Below are 18,037 nucleotides of genomic sequence, written 5' to 3'. Positions count from 1 at the left end.
TATTAGAAGAAGAAAAAGTTGAAGTTGGTATTTTAATGAAATAGTATGCAAGAAACATTGCAAAAGTTTGAAGATCACAAGGAGATGGCGGATGCAACGCCTAGAGAAAGGAATAACCATCATAATAATGGAAACGACGAAGAAAAGGATCTTAGTTGGGAAGACAGACATTACATACCAAGACGAACAGATGCTCAGCGGGATTTTGAGGGCCGCCAAACCGCTAAGTTAGAAGTGGATCCAAAGGTAGCTCTTCAAAAAATGATGAATACCCGTACAGGTGGAACTTATGTTCCTCCTGCAAAATTAAGAGCTCTTCAAGCTCAAATTACTGATAAAAATTCACAAGAATACCAAAGGTTACAATGGGAGGGACTGAAAAAATCAATTAATGGACTTGTTAACAAAGTGAATAAATCGAATATCAAAGAAATCATTCCCGATTTATTTCAAGTAAATCTAATCAGAGGACGCGCTTTGTATTGCCGAAGTATTATGAAAGCACAGGCTGCTTCGCTCCCCTTTACTCCAGTCTATGCTGCAATGACGGCCGTAATTAATACAAAACTCCCGCAAGTCGGAGAGCTACTGTTGACGCGCCTTATTGTTCAATTTCGAAAATCATTTCGCAGAAATGATAAAACTATGTGCCTGAGTTCAACGAACTTTATTGCCCATTTGATTAATCACAAGATAGCCCACGAAATTGTTGGCTTACAGATCCTTGCTGTTCTTTTGGAAAGACCCACTGGCGATTCTATAGAAATTGCATCAGGATTTCTTCGAGAAGTCGGTGCTTACCTTTCTGATATCTCATCTAGGGCTTTCAATGGCATATTTGAAAGGCTTCGCACAATATTGCACGAGAATCGACTTGAACCACGTGTTCAATTTATTATTGAAGTATTATTCCAAGCAAGGAAAGATAAATTTAAAGATAATCCCACTATACCCAGTCAGCTTGATTTAGTTGAAGAAGAGGATCAGATCACCCATTTTATTAGTTTGGATGATGAATTGGATGTACAGGAATCCTTGGGAGTCTTTCGTTTTGATCAAGATTTTGAAGAAAATGAGTCAAGATATGGTTTCATAAAACGTGAAATTTTAGGAGAAGATGAAGAATCCGAAGAAGAAGAAGGAAGCGACGAAGAATCCGAAGAAGGTAGTGAGGAATCTGAGGAAGATGAACCTGCTGGACAGGTGCAACCTAAGATTGTTGACCAAACGAATACGGATATCGTTAATTTAAGAAAATCCATTTATCTTACAATTATGTCATCTGTCGACTTTGAGGAATGTTGCCATAAGCTATTAAAGGTACAGTTACCGGAAGGTCAGGAAATAGAGATGTGCAACATGATTATTGAATGCAATAGTCAAGAGAGAACTTATGAAAAATTTTATGGTTTGATTGGTGAGCGTTTTTGCAAGCTCAATCGAACATGGCGCACAACTTTTGAGCAAACATTTAAAAATTATTACACTACCATCCACAGATATGAGACGAACCGGTTGCGGAATATCGCTTTGTTTTTTGGAAATCTTCTGAGCACCAATGCCATTCCATGGTCTGTGTTTGAGAGCGTTCGATTAACTGAAGATGATACAACCGCGTCATCACGTATTTTTCTAAAAATTTTGTTTCAAGAACTTTTGGAAGCAATTGGTTTAAAAACATTGATAAGTAGATTCCACGATCCAGAGTTAGTACCTTATCTGCATGGTGTATTTCCTACGGATGAAGCTCGCAATGTTCGGTTTTCCATTAATTATTTCACTTCTATTGGTTTGGGAGCTTTAACTGAAGAAATGAGGGAGTACCTGTTGACGATGCCCGCTCCGAAAGCCGATGACGCATCTGATGCGGAAAGCTATACATCTAAATCTTCATATTCACGTTCTCGCTCGCCGTATTCATCGGATTATTCTCGTAGCAGATCTTCTTCTCGTTCTGTTAGTCCACCAAGATCTAGAGGGCGTTCATATTCTCCTTCTGTTGCCGAGGTAAGTCCTGGTAGATCGCGAATTTCAAGAGATGACATCGAGCGTGGAAGAAGCGGATATCCTTATTCAGACAGAAATCGTTCTTACTCGAGGTCGTCGTATTCCAGTTACGGAGGATCCAAGTCCATATCATCAAGCCGATCATCTTCGTACGATTCTAGACGAGAGAGATCGCGTTCCCAAACACCTACGAGAAGGAGGCCAAGTAAGTCAACATATCGTCCATCTGATCGCTACAGAGGACGTGCTCCTAGGAGATCGCTCTCTAGATCGATCAGTGAAAGAAGTTACTCGCGTTCACCGAGCAGAGGAAGGTCTTATTCTCGTTCGATTTCTCCTCGCAGAGACAGACATGCTTCACGTCGCAGATATCGTTCGCGATCTCTTTCTTATTCCCCTTCGCCTCCAACGTATAGACGGAACCGTCCATTTTCGCCTTCTCCTTATCGAAGAACGAAACGGGCCAGAGATTCAAATTACAATCAAAGGTATTACGGAGAAACAAGTGAGAAAAGTAGATCACCGTCGCCATTCACCTTGAGAAAAATGAAGACCTATGAGATCCAAAATGAAAGGAATAGCAGAAATCGCCCCATGGAAAGACCTGTGAAGAACGGTAATGGTCAATTAGAAGCCCCTTGGTTACAGCATTCAGTTGATGATAGCAGGCACTAATGGAAAAAAAAAGTCTATGTAAATAATGAAAGCACTTTAATTGTATTATATAGAAAGTAATTTCAATATAATTTTGAAAAACCTTTTGATACTCAGCATAAAGTTGCATTGAATTCTCAGATGTATTTCATCTTCAATTGGTCTCTCTGTACAAGCTTAACCATATGAAAGAGAGAAAAACAAAAAGAAATGGATAGAATCAACCAAAAGGGATTAGTTCTTACTTGGCAGTATTTTGGCCACCATATAATCATAGACTCAAAGCACCATTAAAACTTAACTAAAACCATTTACATTTTTGTATCAATAAACTCCACTAATTAGGAAAAAGGAGCATTTATTTTGAATAAATTATGAGCTTTTAGTTTTTTTTATTCCTCAACAGCAATTATTAAGAACCCAGCAGAGAACTTAGATTGAGGAAGATACACGTAACGGTGAACTTTGGAAATTTGATTCTTCTATTCAGTATTTTTTGACTGTAGTATAAACAAAAATACTGAGTCCATACACAATGGTGGAAAGCGATAATTATAAAGAACAGACTAAACAGAACAATGGGGTTGTTCCCATATTTCAACAAAAGAGGAAAGGTCGGGACAGAGAAGGTTTGAAGCGAAAAAAGCCAAATGTTGAATCAAATACTCTAAATAAATCAGATCATTCAGATGAAGATGAGGACGAAGTGGACGACATTCGATCTACGAGGGACTACTTACTATCCCAGCAAAAAAAGCAAGCCCGAATGGTTCCTGATGCATCTTCGGATCATTACAAGAAGAAGGAAGATCAAAATTCTTCTATATCAAAAGACATAAACGTAGAATACTCTGCCAACTTGAATGTGCATGGCGATGAGATGAACACATCCACAGTTATCATCCCAAACGAATCTTCAAATGATGAAGAGAGTGCTCATTTTAAGAAGCAATGTACATTGTCATCAGACTTGTTTCAATCGCAAAACGACTATTCAAAATTTTTACCTAAAAAGGAACCGATAAGCAAGAAAGCACAGACTGGACCAGTCCGTCCGTCGCCATCGTCGGCTGCAATCCGTACGATTACAGTGATAGATTATCAACCAGACGTCTGTAAAGACTACAAGTTGACAGGGTTTTGCGGTTATGGTGATACTTGTAAGTTTCTGCACATGAGAGAAGACTACAAAGCTGGCTGGCAATTAGATCAAGAATGGAATGAAGCACAATCCAAATTCCGTAAGGGTATAAAAAATGTGGACGGCGTTCCAAAAAACGAAAAAGAAGAGGAAATCCCATTTGTTTGTTTGATTTGCAAAAAGGACTACAAAGACCCGATTGTAACGGTTTGCAAGCATCACTTTTGTGAAAATTGTGCCGTAGAACGCTACAGAAAGACTCCTACTTGTGTACAATGCGGTGCAGATACCAAGGGATTGTTTTCCATTGATAAACAAATGAACTTACTTTTGAAGAAAAGAAAACAGGAAGAAACCCATGGCATCCAACCGAAGGAGGTTAATAGGTTCCAACCGATTTCAAAGGAAAACTTGGTTAGTGATGATATTTTACCACAGGAAAAACAGGATAAAGAAATTGGACAACCAGATTCTTCAGATACTACTGTTGATTCCGTAGCTTCTAATAAACCAATTTCAAGGTATTCACTCGTTGAGTTAACGAATGAAAACATTAACTCATTTAAACGGCTGAATCAAGTTGTTTTGAATACAAATTATAGCGAAACATTCTATAAGAACATCCTAAAAGACAATGAACTTTCACGCGTGGCTCTCTTTGAAAACAAAGTTGTAGGAGGCCTGAGTTGCGTTAAAAATAGAGACGAATTACTTTACATAGCTACATTTTCAGTTCTAGCCCCTTACAGAAATTTAGGAATTGGTTCGTTACTTTTGGATTTTGCAAATCGTTCAGCCCACAGATTAGCTTTGGACGCAATTACTTTACACGTTCGATGTTCTAATGAAGATAGTGTTGATTGGTATACTCGGCGTGGTTTCAAGATAATTGAGCGTGTACCAAAGCTTTATAAGCGATTTGCTGACGGTGATTCTGATGCCTTTCTTATGAGACGCGACCTAGACAGTTAAACATATTAACTTAGTATGACTAAATAATACAGATTGTATGAATACTCTAAAGACTTTCGACATGTGCTCTTTTTTCCATGAATATGTTACATATCCTTTGGTTAGTTGATACATACAAAAACTGCTATCAAATTGTCATTAAAAAAATTTCATTTACTTTAAATCTATACCCACTCTCTTTAAAATAAAAAGAATGAGTAAACGAGCATCAGCTATCGTTAGCACACTCAGAGGATCGAGAATCATGATCACCAAATCGTTTATCTTCTTCGTCCTGATTTACCGAGTTGAAACTATCATTTTTCTGATTGTCAACACCTTCAATATCGGAATTTTCTAATGCCGGTTTTGCGCCAACTAACGGAGCAACGTCTTGAAAGCTTTTCAATAGCTTTCTCCTTGCACCTAAAGCATGAATTCCTCTGCTTTGTAGGTTTTCGTCTGTTAAAGATACCAAACCATTCCAATCGGTGTCTTTCAAATTATTAGTGTATTTATGTAAACGGAGACTTCTGAGCCAGCTCGGAATATCCTGTGGAAGTTCATTAGTATATTGTTTTTCGGTACTCTTTAAATTAGACATAGATTTCCTGGTTTTGAGGGAAGTTTTTGGCGTTTTAACATAACTGGTATAGTTTTGTGATGCTCCATGCACAGCATCACCAGCTTCAGGATCATTATAAGAAGAGTATGCGTAAGGCATATGACACATATGCATCCCCACAGGCGTTGAAAAGTTTGAATTATTCAAATTAGCAGAATATGTAGAATTTGCAGACGGCGTTAACTGTGCGTAAGGGTTATTAGCATCTTGGAGAAGTGGAGAATGCATAAAAGCAGGAGAGTTCCAATTATTCAGCCAAAACCCATTTTTCCTATACGAACGCTCACTTTCAGCACCCGGATTATATGACAATGAAGTGAAAGGGACAGGTGTTATCGTATGGGGAAGATCATTGACATAGGTTTGTTTACTTAAGGGGGTACTTGGTTGCGCGTTAGGATTCTCCAGTCGAGTGCTACTGCGAGAAGATGTTTCAGAAGCACCAGGAACGTGAGAAAAACGTAAGGAAGAGGAAAGCAAAGGTTTTCCATCAGCACCAGACGGACGTGTTTCCAATCGAGAACGTGGTCCTATCTGGTTGGAACGGTACAAAAGATGGGATTTTTCGGGGATGGAACGTTGATTTGAATTCGCAGTAAGAAGATCTGGAGGAGGGGGAGGAGGAGGCGGAGAATACGTGAAATTCTGCCAACGTCCACGAGGAGATAATTCTTCATTTAGATGTGGTGAAACGCCGAATGGAAAAAAAGGAGCAGGGGGAGCCGAGAAAGCAGATCGATCATGAGAATCCCAAATATTGGCGTTTGGAGTTTCAAAGAAGGATGACGAAGGTTTTGAAGGAGTTCCATTAGGTGCGAAAGGTGTCTTTTTTGATGCACTTGAAAACAATTCAGAATTGGCTTGCTTATGAAAAGCGTTATTGGTTAAAGAATATGATTTAGGAGTTCCATTGTTAGCAATGGCATTATGATTGCTTTTAGGACTTGTCGAAATAGGAGAAGCAGAAGGATTAATGGAAGAATATGCAATTGCTTTTGAAAGACGGTTTTTTGTTAACAGATCGCGATCCTGCGCGAAGTAATTAGAAGAAGCTGGTGGATTTCTAACAGCTAGAGGAGATGCGGATGAAAGAGCGGTGGATAAAGCATGTTGTTTGTTAGAAAAAGAGTTGGTTTGGATATGGTTCAAAGATGCCGAAGGTTGCTTCATTGGGGTTTTTGAAGTTGCTGTTAATGAGGAAAGAGAATCCGACAATAAAGGAGCCTCCACATCAACGGAAGAAGGAGAAGATGAAGACGAACCAACCGACAAATTGTTCGACAACGACTTACGAGACGGAGATGAAGAAAGGGAATGAGAAAATAACCTAGCGGCGTCTTTAGCGGGATAGCTTTGTAAGAGCTGTTTAAGAACTTGTTCGCGGTCAGACATGGAAAGACATTGGAACCATTGATTAATATTTTGCAACTCGGAAGAAAAGTTTTGATGATCTTCAACTGGTGAGTGTTCTTGACGACTATCATTTTTATGCTTCTCCTTATCTGTATGAGCATCACCGATGCTCACATTATCTGGAAGCCTTTGTTTATCATAAATGGAATCATCTGAGAGCTTTAACGGGGTCGAGGTACTTGGTGACTGAATCGTCGGTGAGCTATCAGACAAGTCGTAGGCGTCCAAGACATTGACAGTAGATATGAGCGAAGAGTCAGCCATATCTCCCGAGCAGACACTAGAATTCACGTTAGAAAGCTTGGTGTGTAACGGTCCATCAAGAACATTGACACCAGCTTCTTGTCCTCGTTTGAAAGCTTCCATTTAACTCGAAATATTATTCAGCTGAATTTGGAAATTGAAAAAGGAAAATAATGGAAACCAAGCAAAGCTATTCGTAGGCCTTCCGTCAAACCCCGAATCTCTCAATGCTAAATTCCTTCCTTGCACCCAACGAAACTCGATAGTGAACCTTCCCGGTAGAAAAGATTGACGAAAAAAGAACGTGCTGAAAGAGTAATACAAACGACCAGCGTCAAATATTGAAATTTTACTTCTAGCGACTATACCAGTTGGCAGAGGGAGGAAGTCGGACCGGTAGGCATTCACCACTCTGCAGTCGGTTTAGCGATATGTAAGCCAGTTTTTCCAATTTAATGGAATCAAATGCAAGAAATTTAGGTATTTTCTTCTTTTCTTTTACTGTTTATATTGTACAATAACAATTTATCATTTTGTATCTTTGTAAATAAATTGATCTCTTTTGGAAGAACTGAAATGACAGGAAAGTCAAGCATTTCATACAACTTTCTACTAACACATAAGAGTTCATTTGGTTCATTAGAAAAAAGCATTCTTACTTTATGAGAAAAGATACGCAACGAAGAGCCTGATCCTGGATTAATATGATTTGACCGATTCGCATTTCGTGAATTAAACGGAATTAATCATTCCTTTTGTACTTTTTTTGTTCATTTCCACGGTATATTTTGTTTGAGACTGAATATCTGCTGTGGAAGATTTATGCGATCCTCCTTAAGCAGACTTTATAGGCTCATAATAGATGCCTGAATGTGAAGTTTGAACGAGAAAGACAAAATAACGCCTCTGTCATTACCTCGTATTTTCTATAAATTGAGTCACTGGCGATGACCAAAAAGGCTCCAGCTTTCATGCCGTTAATAATGGTTGCATTTGTCGTATCTCCAAGTACATGATGCGTAACGATGTTAAAAAAAAAAAAAAAAAAAAAAAAAATAACAATAATATTAATTGATTGTGTTTTAGTAAGGAAGAGCTTTCTTTTTCTGTTTGTTCTAGCGACACAGTTCCTCAAAGTTCCTTCAATAACTTACTGGTATTGAGATATACCCTGCATGGAATAGTCATTGTTGAAATACTAAAGACTAGGGCGATTAAAAAGGATAAGATATGCTTTGTGTAAATTTTCTCTCAAAGTTTCTTACAAGTGTCCATTACTTTCAATCTAGTAGCTGCTTTTCTGTGCATTACCAGTTCCTGATTCATTTCGAGTCTTCGACCCAAAAAAAAAAACTACTTGGATAGTCTAATTTTATCATTAAAGAGAAAAACAAATCAATAAAATAATACTATTCTATTCTCAAAAATTTCAAAACCCATGCGTGTTCCAATGCTCTACCATCCACATGATGCTTTCAGAAATACCATTTTTTAAAAAAAAAATAACTAAAGATTAATACGAAACTAATTCGAGTTCTTTCGTCTGTACATTTTTTAGTTGTAGAACCATCGGTCGTTGGTGGGCCCGTCAAACAACTTCCCTTCAACCAAACACTCTTCAGTATGCAACCTTTTATGAACGCTTTCCGTCGGGTTCCATTTTCTCCTGGTATTTTTAAATTTGCAGCAATTCCTCGTCGTGGATATGCTCAAGCTGCTCAAAAAAATGAAAAGTTGATTCTTTCGATGGCTTTGCCCTACCGTACCGTCTTTGACAAAGTACCTGTAACTCAGGTTGATCTTCCCACTGAGGATGGTGAGATGGGTGTTTTGAAAGATCACGTACCCATGGTTCAATGCTTACGTCCTGGTGTTATTCAGATCACGGATGAATCCAACGCTGTTTCCAAATACTTCGTTTCTGGTGGTTTTGCTGTCCAACAACCCTCGAATGAGCTTTCTGTAACTTCTCCCGAAGCTTTTAAGTTGGAGGACTTTTCATCTTCTGTCGTTGCTCAATTGCTCGAAAAGTACAGAGCTGAAGCTGCCTCCTCGGATGAAAAGGTTGCTGCTGAAGCTTCGATTCGCGTAGGAGTTTTGGAAACCCTTTCTGGTGCTTTAAAATAAACTCTTGTCTATGAATAACCTTCTCTTCTAAGTCATCGCTATTGTGGGAAAACATGTAAGCACAGAGGCCGATATAATCGATTCGTTTGATTTTAAGGGTTTTATGAAGACTCTCTTCTTTGGGTAATTGCTTACAACGTTATTCTATCTTTTTACTTTTTTTAACAAGCTCCCTTCTCATCGATTATGACTTATAGTCTATGAATAATATATTAACACTTAGGTTTTTCACTTAAGCAAAGGCGTTCAAGTATTCTTGGATGTGAATCTTCATTTGAAGAGTATTCTTGTTTTTGCTTAATAGTATTATTTTTCTCTTATTCGTATCATTTTTTACTCAATCACAAAGCAAACGAAAGCAGAATTCAACCGTCCTTCATCAAAAAATTGTAATTCTACCAAACTGGGATCTTAGCACTTTAATACAGTGTTCATATTATAACGGGTTATAGCATAGTTTCCTAATCGTTGATACTGAGCTAACTGAATATTATTCCTTATTAAGCCAAAACAAACTTGCTAGATCATCCATAGTATTTGTTTACAAGGGCATATATCAATGGCCTATTGTCCTGAGACCTATTATCGTAAAATTGAATGGAAACATATCTAAAGTTCTTTGTTTATTATTATTTGTTTCCTCTACTTGGAATCGCGCTTGTGCTTCGACCAAGCTGGTTGTTCAAGAAATGGAGGCAACAATGGTTCACATGTTTGTGCCTTTCTTTCTACTACTCGGCTATAATTTCCTTTTTCCTTCATTTGAAATTGATATCAATCGTACCTCGAAAAATACTATTTACGATTGCTCAGGTGCCAGTGGAAGAATATTTTAGTCAGTTTGGACACTTATTAATTACTTCGTCTGTCTACGTTTTTATAAAACGGAAGAATTATTATACTCCACAAAAATATGTTTCCACTACACGGCTTGTTTACTTGACTATTGGATTGGCATGTACTGCTGTATGTGCTTCCGCATATAATCCTTTAATTCTGCCTTGGGGAAGTATTGTATTTTTCCTGTGCTCTTTACTTGGTTTCCTTCTTTGTTTCCGTATTACCGCGCCCAAGTTTGCTGCACTCAAATGCATAACCTTATGTTCAATTTATGCTGTGTTTGTGCAGATGCAAAAATCAAAGTCCGTACTTATATCCTCCCCTTTTCTGAAATCCAACTACTTTCCTCTGGCTAGCTTTTCATTGAATTTGCTTCAAGGGTTGTGTAGCGTTACTGCGTTTGAAATTTCTGATATCTTGAAGCAAAATGATGAAGAGAAACTTGTTATAAATTCCCGCCATGCTTTATTTGAAAGTACAAAAAACATTTGTCAAGAATTTTCTCTCGATTATGAATACGCTGCTTCTATTCATTTGGAGCCCTTTCTACAACTGCGATTGTCTTTTTTATGCTCTTGGCTATTGAAATTCCTACATGGGAAATCAGTAAAGGAAAATATCAGCATATATGTTAGGGAGACGAATCCGAAAGCAATAGACAATGATCTAAAGAATTCCCATATATCACCTGAAACAGAAGCGAAGTTAATGAAAGGAGTAACTTCTATGAAAAGTTTTGACCATAAAAACGCTTCATCTTTTTTTGCAAGGGGAATTCTCGATTCTCTTCTTGAATGGTCGAAAGCAGACATTACAGAAGATGACAGAAAACACTTATATTCCATTGCCCACCAATGTGCGCTTCTACGTTCATCTCCTTCTCAAACGTCTCAAGAAACACTTTCTTCTTCTTCTAAAGTAAGCACTGTAGATGCTTTAACACCGGAGGTGAAAGAAGCCCTGTTTTATTACATTTTCTCTCTGCCATCAAGTGTTCGCCGGCATCAGAATATAAGATTTTTAAAGGATATTATTTTCCAACGATTTTCTGTATCCTATTACTTCCATGCTTACTGTCCATCTAAGTCGACTTGTCTTCTGATAGTTGGTTTCATCATACGGGTTATTCTTATCAATTATGGAAATTGGCATGATAGTAAATCTACACTCAAATACACCGATGTTGACTATTTTGTCTTCACTGATGCAGCAAGGTATGTTTCTCTGGGTGAGTCACCTTATATGCGGGATACATATCGATATACTCCTCTTTTGGCTATTATCTTGTTGCCAACTCAATATGGGTTTCCATCTTGGGGAAAGTATATGTTTTCCCTTTGTGACATACTGGCTGGTTGGATTATTATTAAAATTCTGAATCGTAAACTGTCTTTAGGTAAATCACTGCTATATGTTTCCTTTTGGATACTAAATCCACTTGTCGCTGTAATTAGTACAAGAGGAAACTGTGAAGCAATTTTAGGAGTCTTAAGTGTTGCACTCATCTTACTCTTAGAACGAAAACGTGTGTGGTTAGCAGGGTTCTTACTTGGCTTTTCGGTACATTTTAAAATTTATCCATTTATTTATGGAATCGCATTTTTATTTTACTATGCAAACCCATGGAAGCAAGGACCACTGTTGAAAAGAGTTGCCGGTTCTTTTTCTGTCAACCAGTTCAAGGTATTAATTGGGTCCCTTTTAGCCTTCACTTTGTGTAATCTTTTCATGTATATCATTTATGGAAGGCCTTTTCTAGAGCACACATATATATATCATCTTGGACGAACAGATCATAGGCATAACTTTTCAGCTCATCATTTGAGTCTTTATTTTGAGTCAGCCTCTAAGCAGAAACTCTCTTCATTCCTTGCATTTTTTCCACAAATTTTACTTTGTGTTTTGATTGCTGCTGTATATTCCAAACAAACTCTTGCTGGTACACTTTTCGCACAGACATTTGCTTTTGTAACATTCAACAAAGTTTGCACGAGTCAAGTAAGTTCTACTGTTATTTTTTTGGCTAACAATTTTTTAGTATTTCCTCTGGTATCTAATATTTCTGCCCTTAATTTTGCCAAATTCAAAACTTATCAGCAAAAAAGGGTTGGTTTGCCTAATTCTGTGGATAGCTAGTCAGGCGATGTGGCTTTTAAATGCGTATCGTCTAGAAATGCTTGGAAACTCTGTATTTATTGAATTATGGCTATCTGGTTTATTCTTTTTCGCAGCGAATGTTTACATCCTGAAAACGATACTAGAATGTTTATAAGAATTCATGACAGTTTAATAGTTTATAATGAAACCCTATTTTATATCATTCTCTCAGGTCGAGGGCTTGTCTCTTCTTTTGCTGTATTGTTGGAGCGATATTTCGTTCTCATATTTTTATGCAATGTAAACGACGCTTTCATACAAGAAATGGCTACTAATGTATTTTGCGATTCCACGAATTTAAAGGAATCAATTCAATATGTTAATTATAAACTAAAAGACAATGGGATTCTGCAAAACGAGAAAGTACGGTTTTCAGACGATGTTAAAGACAAATGTCGGGTTGTGAACGTTTTGTATCAATTACTGAGAAGAAACGAAGTTGATGTTGAAGAAAAAGAAAAGTTGTTAGAAAGGATTCAAACTGATTCTATTGAATTTAGAAAGAATCTGGAATCATCAAAACAATTGCAACGAAACTTGGAACAAAGTTTAAAGGAGAGACAGGTCCAAGAGGATAGAATTAATATGTTGGAAAAGGAGAACAAATTTTTAAAAAAAGAAAATAAACATACTATGAATTCCTTGGACAAAAAGAGCCAGATAGAAGCCGCTATGAAAGCAGAACTGTCAATGTCACTCAAGAAACGTGAACAGCAGATGGAATCATTGCGAGGAAACTATGATTCAATAAAGCGACGGAAAGGAAATAACTCGTATTGTTCTTTGATTATAAAGGAACCACAAAAATCGCATGTAAACGCTCCTATTTTACCAGTGACATATGACAATGAAGAAAGTGAGCTACAAAAAGTTTCAAAACATGAAGACTATGAAGGAAGTTCCTTGTTTTTCCAGAATATTAAGAACCAAAATCAGAAGCTCCAAAGGTGTTTGAATGATACAGTTTCGTCGTTAGAAGCTTTGCTTCGTCCCCTTTATAAATCATACCCGGATTCGCTTATAAAATGCTTTGAACAAAATGCGGTTGTTTTGGATGCAAGATTGCAAAATCAGATTCGTCTTGTTAAAGAACTGTTAAATCAGAAAAGATACGTGTCCGTAGAGGATCTGGAATCATTAACGGATGAATTGGAGAGTTCTTTGAAGTATACTAGAAAGCTTGAGGAAGAAAACAAGAAACTAATCGATGGCTTGACCCATGGTTATGCACTTATTTCTGACCAACTGGATTACAAGCAACCCATAAACAGAGGACAGGACGCCGGTTTATTTGGATGAAGGACTAATTCACGATTTATAAATAACGACTATTCCAAAGTTTGGTAACATGTATGGACCATATCAAGATCATTGCTGTACTTCCAAGAATCCCCTAGCTGTTGCTTTGATATGTATATGTATATTCATATTTATATTTATATTATTCTTATTTTCAACGAATGATTTTTGCGGTTTGATGAACTCACGGAAAGGAAGCAGTTTTGATATTCGCCGTCATTCATGTTTAACGTTTCAATAATGGTAGGTAGACTTCTTTCGTACGCAGTACGGTTATAAACATCTTCAGAAGAATTAAAATAAGGATATATTAGAGCCACCTAAAGCATGAATGATTGTCTACATGAGGTACGCGACCTTCATTCCAAGTTTAAAAGGAAGTAAAGGTATTATGTTCAAACAAACTTTTTTTATAGTATTTAACATTTCCTGGTTTCTCAAAAGATTTTCTGGGAAATTTCTGATTGTTTGTGATTGACTCAGGTAGGACCATTCCCCATCCAACCCACCTACCAAGAGCACGGCACTTTTCCAACATCAACTCCACTAATTGGAATTATAACAAAAAGCAATGGGCTATACTGCAGCTTTCATTCAATGGGGAATTTTATTAGGAGGTTCTTATTACCTTTATCAAAAGATTACTGAGAAATCTAAAAAACCATCGAATGGAAAGAGTGAATTGAAGTCCCGTAGAAATTTAAAAGTTAACAAAAAGAAAAAGAAGTCCTCTAAGGCCACTTCGAAAGAAGAAGAGTTTGTAAAGGCTGACGAAAGTCAAAAGAAGGTTGCTCTAGGAAAGCCTACCAGTTTGTCCTCAGAAACTGTGAAAGCGGAATCTGAAAAGCCAAGCAAAGCTGCTTATGTTAGTGAGAAGAAAGAAGACACGATCTCTAACCCACCACGCAAGCAACAAAATGCTAAAGGAAAAGAGAATGTCTCGAAAAAGGATGATCTTCAGCATGAGCAGAACATTAGCTCTAGTCCGGTAGCTTCAACGAAGTCGGAAAAACAAAATGAAGAGCCCGAAAATATTGGTTATTCGCGTTCCAGTACACCAGCTTCTTTAAAATTGAAAGAGACTGTAAAGGTGATGCAGACTCCCTCTTCGGACTCGAGGAATAACGATGATGATTCCGATGATGGTTTCCAAATCGTTTCTAAATCTAAAAATGGAAGAAAATCAGTGTCTTCTTCAATACCTCAAACGAAAAAGCAGCGCCAAAATCAACAGCGGAAAGAAAAATTTAGAGAACTGCAGGAAATCGCTGATCTTGAACAGCGAAAAAAATTAGCATCCCACAGAAACGAACTAGAAATGAATATGAAACGATCAAAAGTAGCTAGTCCGAACAGGTTTTCTCCCTCTTCTTTCGTAGCGGTTGGCCAAGCTGGTTCCTCTTCCAGCACTCCCAGATATGATACGCTTTGGTAAATATCCTCTTCTTTGCTGCCCATGAGAATTATAATAGATTAATGATCTTATATTGTAATATTTCTCAATTGCGATTGATTTGGACCAGATACTCATGAACGCTCATCTGATTTATACTAATTCTGCATAAAGTTAATTTTTAAAACCGAGATTTCAACCAATGTTTTATATACAACGAAATAATAAATGTTTGCTTTCATTTCTATTATAGTATCTTTCATATACTAAAGCTTATGAAACAATTTCCGGAAGAATAAATTAAATGACAATCTATCACGAACGAAGATTGGAGGTATACACATATTCTTTTGTTCTTTTAACTTTGAGAGTGATCATTCGCTATCACTTTCAATGATACGGCGTCGTGGTCTACGCTGCCCAGCATTGTCCGCTTCACCCGACTCATTACCAGCTTCATTTGATGCTTCGTGCTTCTTATCTGGTGATGCACTTTCTCTTTCATTTCTTTCGCTTTCAGGGCTTACAGACCTTTTGGAAGGAGAGTGTTTAGATTGATTGACGGGTTCCTCATCCTCTTCTTCCTCCTCGTCTTCAATGAAATCATCAAGAGCTCCTTCATCTTCTTCGTCTTCATAATTTTCTTCGTTATTGTAATATTCTCCAGCCCCTTCTTGCTTAATTCGTTTAAGTCGCTCCATGCGATCCTGCTCGGCTGATTCGTCTCTTTGAGAATAGGCACCCCGAGGACCAACGAAGGAAGTAAAATCTTCTTCTTCTTCTTCCATCCCATTTTTGTAATTATTAAGATATTTTCTTTTCTCGAGACGCCGCCGGGCACGATTCCGTTCTTCTTCAAATTTTTCAGCCTCGCGCTTAAGAAGTTCAGGATCTTTCTCGGTTACAATTTCTTGAACGCCTCTATTGCTCAGTGGAGTTCCTCTCATTCGCATAGAAGGAAGCTTGGAGGTAGTAGCCGTACTGATGGCGGAAGGAAGAAAATTAAAACTTCTTTTGAGGGCCGCTTGGACACGAAGGAGATGCTGAGCTTCATGAGAAGTAGTGAGGAATGTAGGCTGGGTAATCAGCTTCGACTGGGCATCGTATATGTCGTTACCAATGCGAAGAGAATAAGAACCATCTGACCATTGGACTACCTGAGTATTGGATTCGGGGTTACCCGATTCATCAAAGCGCCATCGAATAGTATTATCCACTTTGTGCTTTACACGCTGTCCCCACTGTACATCGTGTGCCAATAATGTTTCGTCTGCTTCAGCCTCTATGGCGTATTTTGCAGAGTCAAAAGGAGCATGTTCTACCGACATAAAGTTTGGTATCCGAGCATGAAACGCTTTTGAATCTAATGGAGCAGGAGACGGAAAATTAGGAATTTCAGACTCTAAGATTTTTTTGACAGGCTTGCTACATACGTAGGTTAGCATTTCCTACTTGCAAGGTATTGTAGATTCTAAAATATTGCAAATTGCTACCCGTTGGTCTCCTCCAAAGCCTCTGCTTGTGAAAAAAGATACTTTTTTTTTTGCAACGTTTACTTACCTTTCCTTTGGACTTTCCTGATTTCTTTCCTCATCAAAAAATAATTCTTGATCGTTCTGATGGTCTTTCAATTCGTCGTTTTCATTCAAAATTTCGTTGTTGGATTCATTGTTCGTTGTTTCAACCTCGTCTTTTGTAAAACTTTCGTCGTCGCTTCCCCCAAACAAGTCTTCATTTGCTTCTTTCGAAGAATTCACTTCAGGCTCAGACATAAGAATTTATTTTATACTATTCTAGTGGATTTGCAACCAAAATTAATTAAAAACACCGTGGTTTTGGCAAAGGTCTAAGTTTGGTACGCTTGCATCTACAATAAGAAGAAAGGTAACAATGCTACTTCTCATGATATCGACTCAATTTCTTTTCAATATAGATGCCAATTTCCAATACTACATTAAAGAAAGTTCCTTTATTAATTGCTTATTGAATATAAATTATTCTTAGGTATCAGACTTTTGTACCTTGTTGAAATTGGTGATACCCCTTAGCGTTTACTGTTATTTGCAAAACCAAATAGACGCAGGGATTTTTATTGTTTCTTGGATTTAGACTGACTTAACTTTTACAATTTTGGCAAAATGCCTCCGGCTCCTCCTCCCCCTCCAGCTCCAGCACCTGCTGCAGCCGTACCCGCTCCTCCTCCCGTAACTAAAGATCGATCCGATTTACTGAATTCCATTCAGAAAGGAACAAAGTTAAAAAAGGCACAAACAAATGATCGATCTGCTCCTAGCGTTGGCGGCGGTGGTATTGTCGGGGACGCTTCAAAAGCAGCTGGTCGCTCTAGTAAATTAGCGGGCGCACCTCCAATGCCTGCTTCTGGCTCCTCTGGATCAAATGAACCCGCTGTCCCTGCTAGTGCTCCTAAGTTAGGTGGTCTCTTCTCACAAGGAATGCCTAAACTTCGAAAAGTAGGAAAGGCTTCTTCCACTGCGTCTCCACCACAGCCTCCGATATCGTCCAAACCTATGTCTTCTCCTCCCCCTCCTCCCCCTACATATTCTGCACCGCCTGTTCCTCTTTCGGCACCTTCTATTCCATCCGCTTCTGCTCCTCGTATTCCTACTTCGTTGCCCCAGAAAACTTCACCCTCGCCAAGTCCTACCAACGTGCCTTCTTCACCTCCTCCTCCAGTTCCATCTGCACCATCCAAAGCACCTCCATTGCCTCCACAGTCAGCTCCACCCCTAGGTTCGCATATGCCTATAAATTCACGAGTCTCCTCTGGAAATTCACAAACATTTCCTCCTCCTCCTCCTCCGCCTCCTCCAAGTCATCCTCCTTCATCACCAATACCTGCTTCTTCTTACACTCTACAACATCGCTCAGACAAAGGTATGATCAAAAGTTTTTTTATTTGCAACTCACTAACAAATATTTAGTTGACGACCATGGAAGGTTTCACTTCAAAGACGATAGCTATCTTCCTCAACCACGACGATTCAGGGGAGGTCCAAAAATTTATCGGGGAAGTACTGGATCGACAGTGCCCCTCAGACTTGCTTAGAATACTACAATGCTATAATTTATGCTGTATTTACGATTATTATTATTATAGACTATAAGTCGTTTTACGAATGAATTTATAAAGTACAATGCTCTTGATTTGGTAGATAAAAGGCCCAAA

The 18,037-nt window shown here is 38.1% G+C and overlaps 9 protein-coding genes across 9 annotated transcripts; 7 read left to right on the top strand and 2 right to left on the bottom strand.

The window, feature by feature from the left end:
* Positions 1–45: 45 nt before the first annotated feature.
* On the top strand, positions 46–2,682 carry cwf22 (splicing factor Cwf22; the record flags this gene model as incomplete). The annotated part of the gene is made up of 1 exon (XM_056179885.1): positions 46–2,682. One exon carries the CDS (start codon positions 46–48, stop codon positions 2,680–2,682), a length of 2,637 nt encoding a protein of 878 aa, XP_056034896.1.
* Positions 2,683–3,196: 514 nt separating this feature from the next.
* Positions 3,197–4,774, top strand: cwf24 (ubiquitin-protein ligase E3/GCN5-related N acetyltransferase fusion protein; the record flags this gene model as incomplete). Its single annotated transcript, XM_056179884.1, has 1 exon — positions 3,197–4,774. One exon carries the CDS (start codon positions 3,197–3,199, stop codon positions 4,772–4,774), a length of 1,578 nt encoding a protein of 525 aa, XP_056034894.1.
* Positions 4,775–4,982: 208 nt separating this feature from the next.
* Positions 4,983–7,157, bottom strand: vts1 (Smaug family RNA-binding protein Vts1; the record flags this gene model as incomplete). The annotated part of the gene is made up of 1 exon (XM_056179883.1): positions 4,983–7,157. One exon carries the CDS (start codon positions 7,155–7,157, stop codon positions 4,983–4,985), a length of 2,175 nt encoding a protein of 724 aa, XP_056034895.1.
* Positions 7,158–8,657: 1,500 nt separating this feature from the next.
* Positions 8,658–9,161, top strand: atp16 (F1-FO ATP synthase delta subunit; the record flags this gene model as incomplete). Its single annotated transcript, XM_056179882.1, has 1 exon — positions 8,658–9,161. The coding sequence occupies one exon, from the start codon at positions 8,658–8,660 to the stop codon at positions 9,159–9,161; it is 504 nt and encodes a 167-aa protein (XP_056037246.1).
* A 597-nt stretch (positions 9,162–9,758) lies between these two features.
* Positions 9,759–12,273, top strand: gpi14 (pig-M, glycosylphosphatidylinositol-mannosyltransferase I complex subunit pig-M; the record flags this gene model as incomplete). Its single annotated transcript, XM_056179881.1, has 2 exons — positions 9,759–11,999; positions 12,040–12,273. 2 exons carry the CDS (start codon positions 9,759–9,761, stop codon positions 12,271–12,273), a joined length of 2,475 nt encoding a protein of 824 aa, XP_056037245.1.
* A 149-nt stretch (positions 12,274–12,422) lies between these two features.
* Positions 12,423–13,457, top strand: msd1 (microtubule-anchoring factor Msd1; the record flags this gene model as incomplete). The annotated part of the gene is made up of 1 exon (XM_056179880.1): positions 12,423–13,457. The coding sequence occupies one exon, from the start codon at positions 12,423–12,425 to the stop codon at positions 13,455–13,457; it is 1,035 nt and encodes a 344-aa protein (XP_056037252.1).
* A 571-nt stretch (positions 13,458–14,028) lies between these two features.
* Positions 14,029–14,892, top strand: SOMG_01086 (Schizosaccharomyces specific protein; the record flags this gene model as incomplete). The annotated part of the gene is made up of 1 exon (XM_056179879.1): positions 14,029–14,892. The coding sequence occupies one exon, from the start codon at positions 14,029–14,031 to the stop codon at positions 14,890–14,892; it is 864 nt and encodes a 287-aa protein (XP_056037251.1).
* A 332-nt stretch (positions 14,893–15,224) lies between these two features.
* On the bottom strand, positions 15,225–16,622 carry leo1 (RNA polymerase II associated Paf1 complex subunit Leo1; the record flags this gene model as incomplete). Its single annotated transcript, XM_056179878.1, has 2 exons — positions 15,225–16,275; positions 16,411–16,622. 2 exons carry the CDS (start codon positions 16,620–16,622, stop codon positions 15,225–15,227), a joined length of 1,263 nt encoding a protein of 420 aa, XP_056037254.1.
* A 366-nt stretch (positions 16,623–16,988) lies between these two features.
* vrp1 (verprolin) lies at positions 16,989–17,917 on the top strand (the record flags this gene model as incomplete). The annotated part of the gene is made up of 2 exons (XM_056179877.1): positions 16,989–17,745; positions 17,793–17,917. 2 exons carry the CDS (start codon positions 16,989–16,991, stop codon positions 17,915–17,917), a joined length of 882 nt encoding a protein of 293 aa, XP_056037253.1.
* Between the last annotated feature and the right edge of the window lie 120 nt (positions 17,918–18,037).

This window comes from Schizosaccharomyces osmophilus, chromosome 1 (genome assembly GCF_027921745.1).
Source record: "Schizosaccharomyces osmophilus chromosome 1, complete sequence".
In the NCBI taxonomy this organism is placed as follows: domain Eukaryota; kingdom Fungi; phylum Ascomycota; class Schizosaccharomycetes; order Schizosaccharomycetales; family Schizosaccharomycetaceae; genus Schizosaccharomyces; species Schizosaccharomyces osmophilus.
The sequence above is the reverse complement of the archived record's forward strand: the minus strand, read 5'-3'. Positions and strand labels throughout refer to the sequence as shown.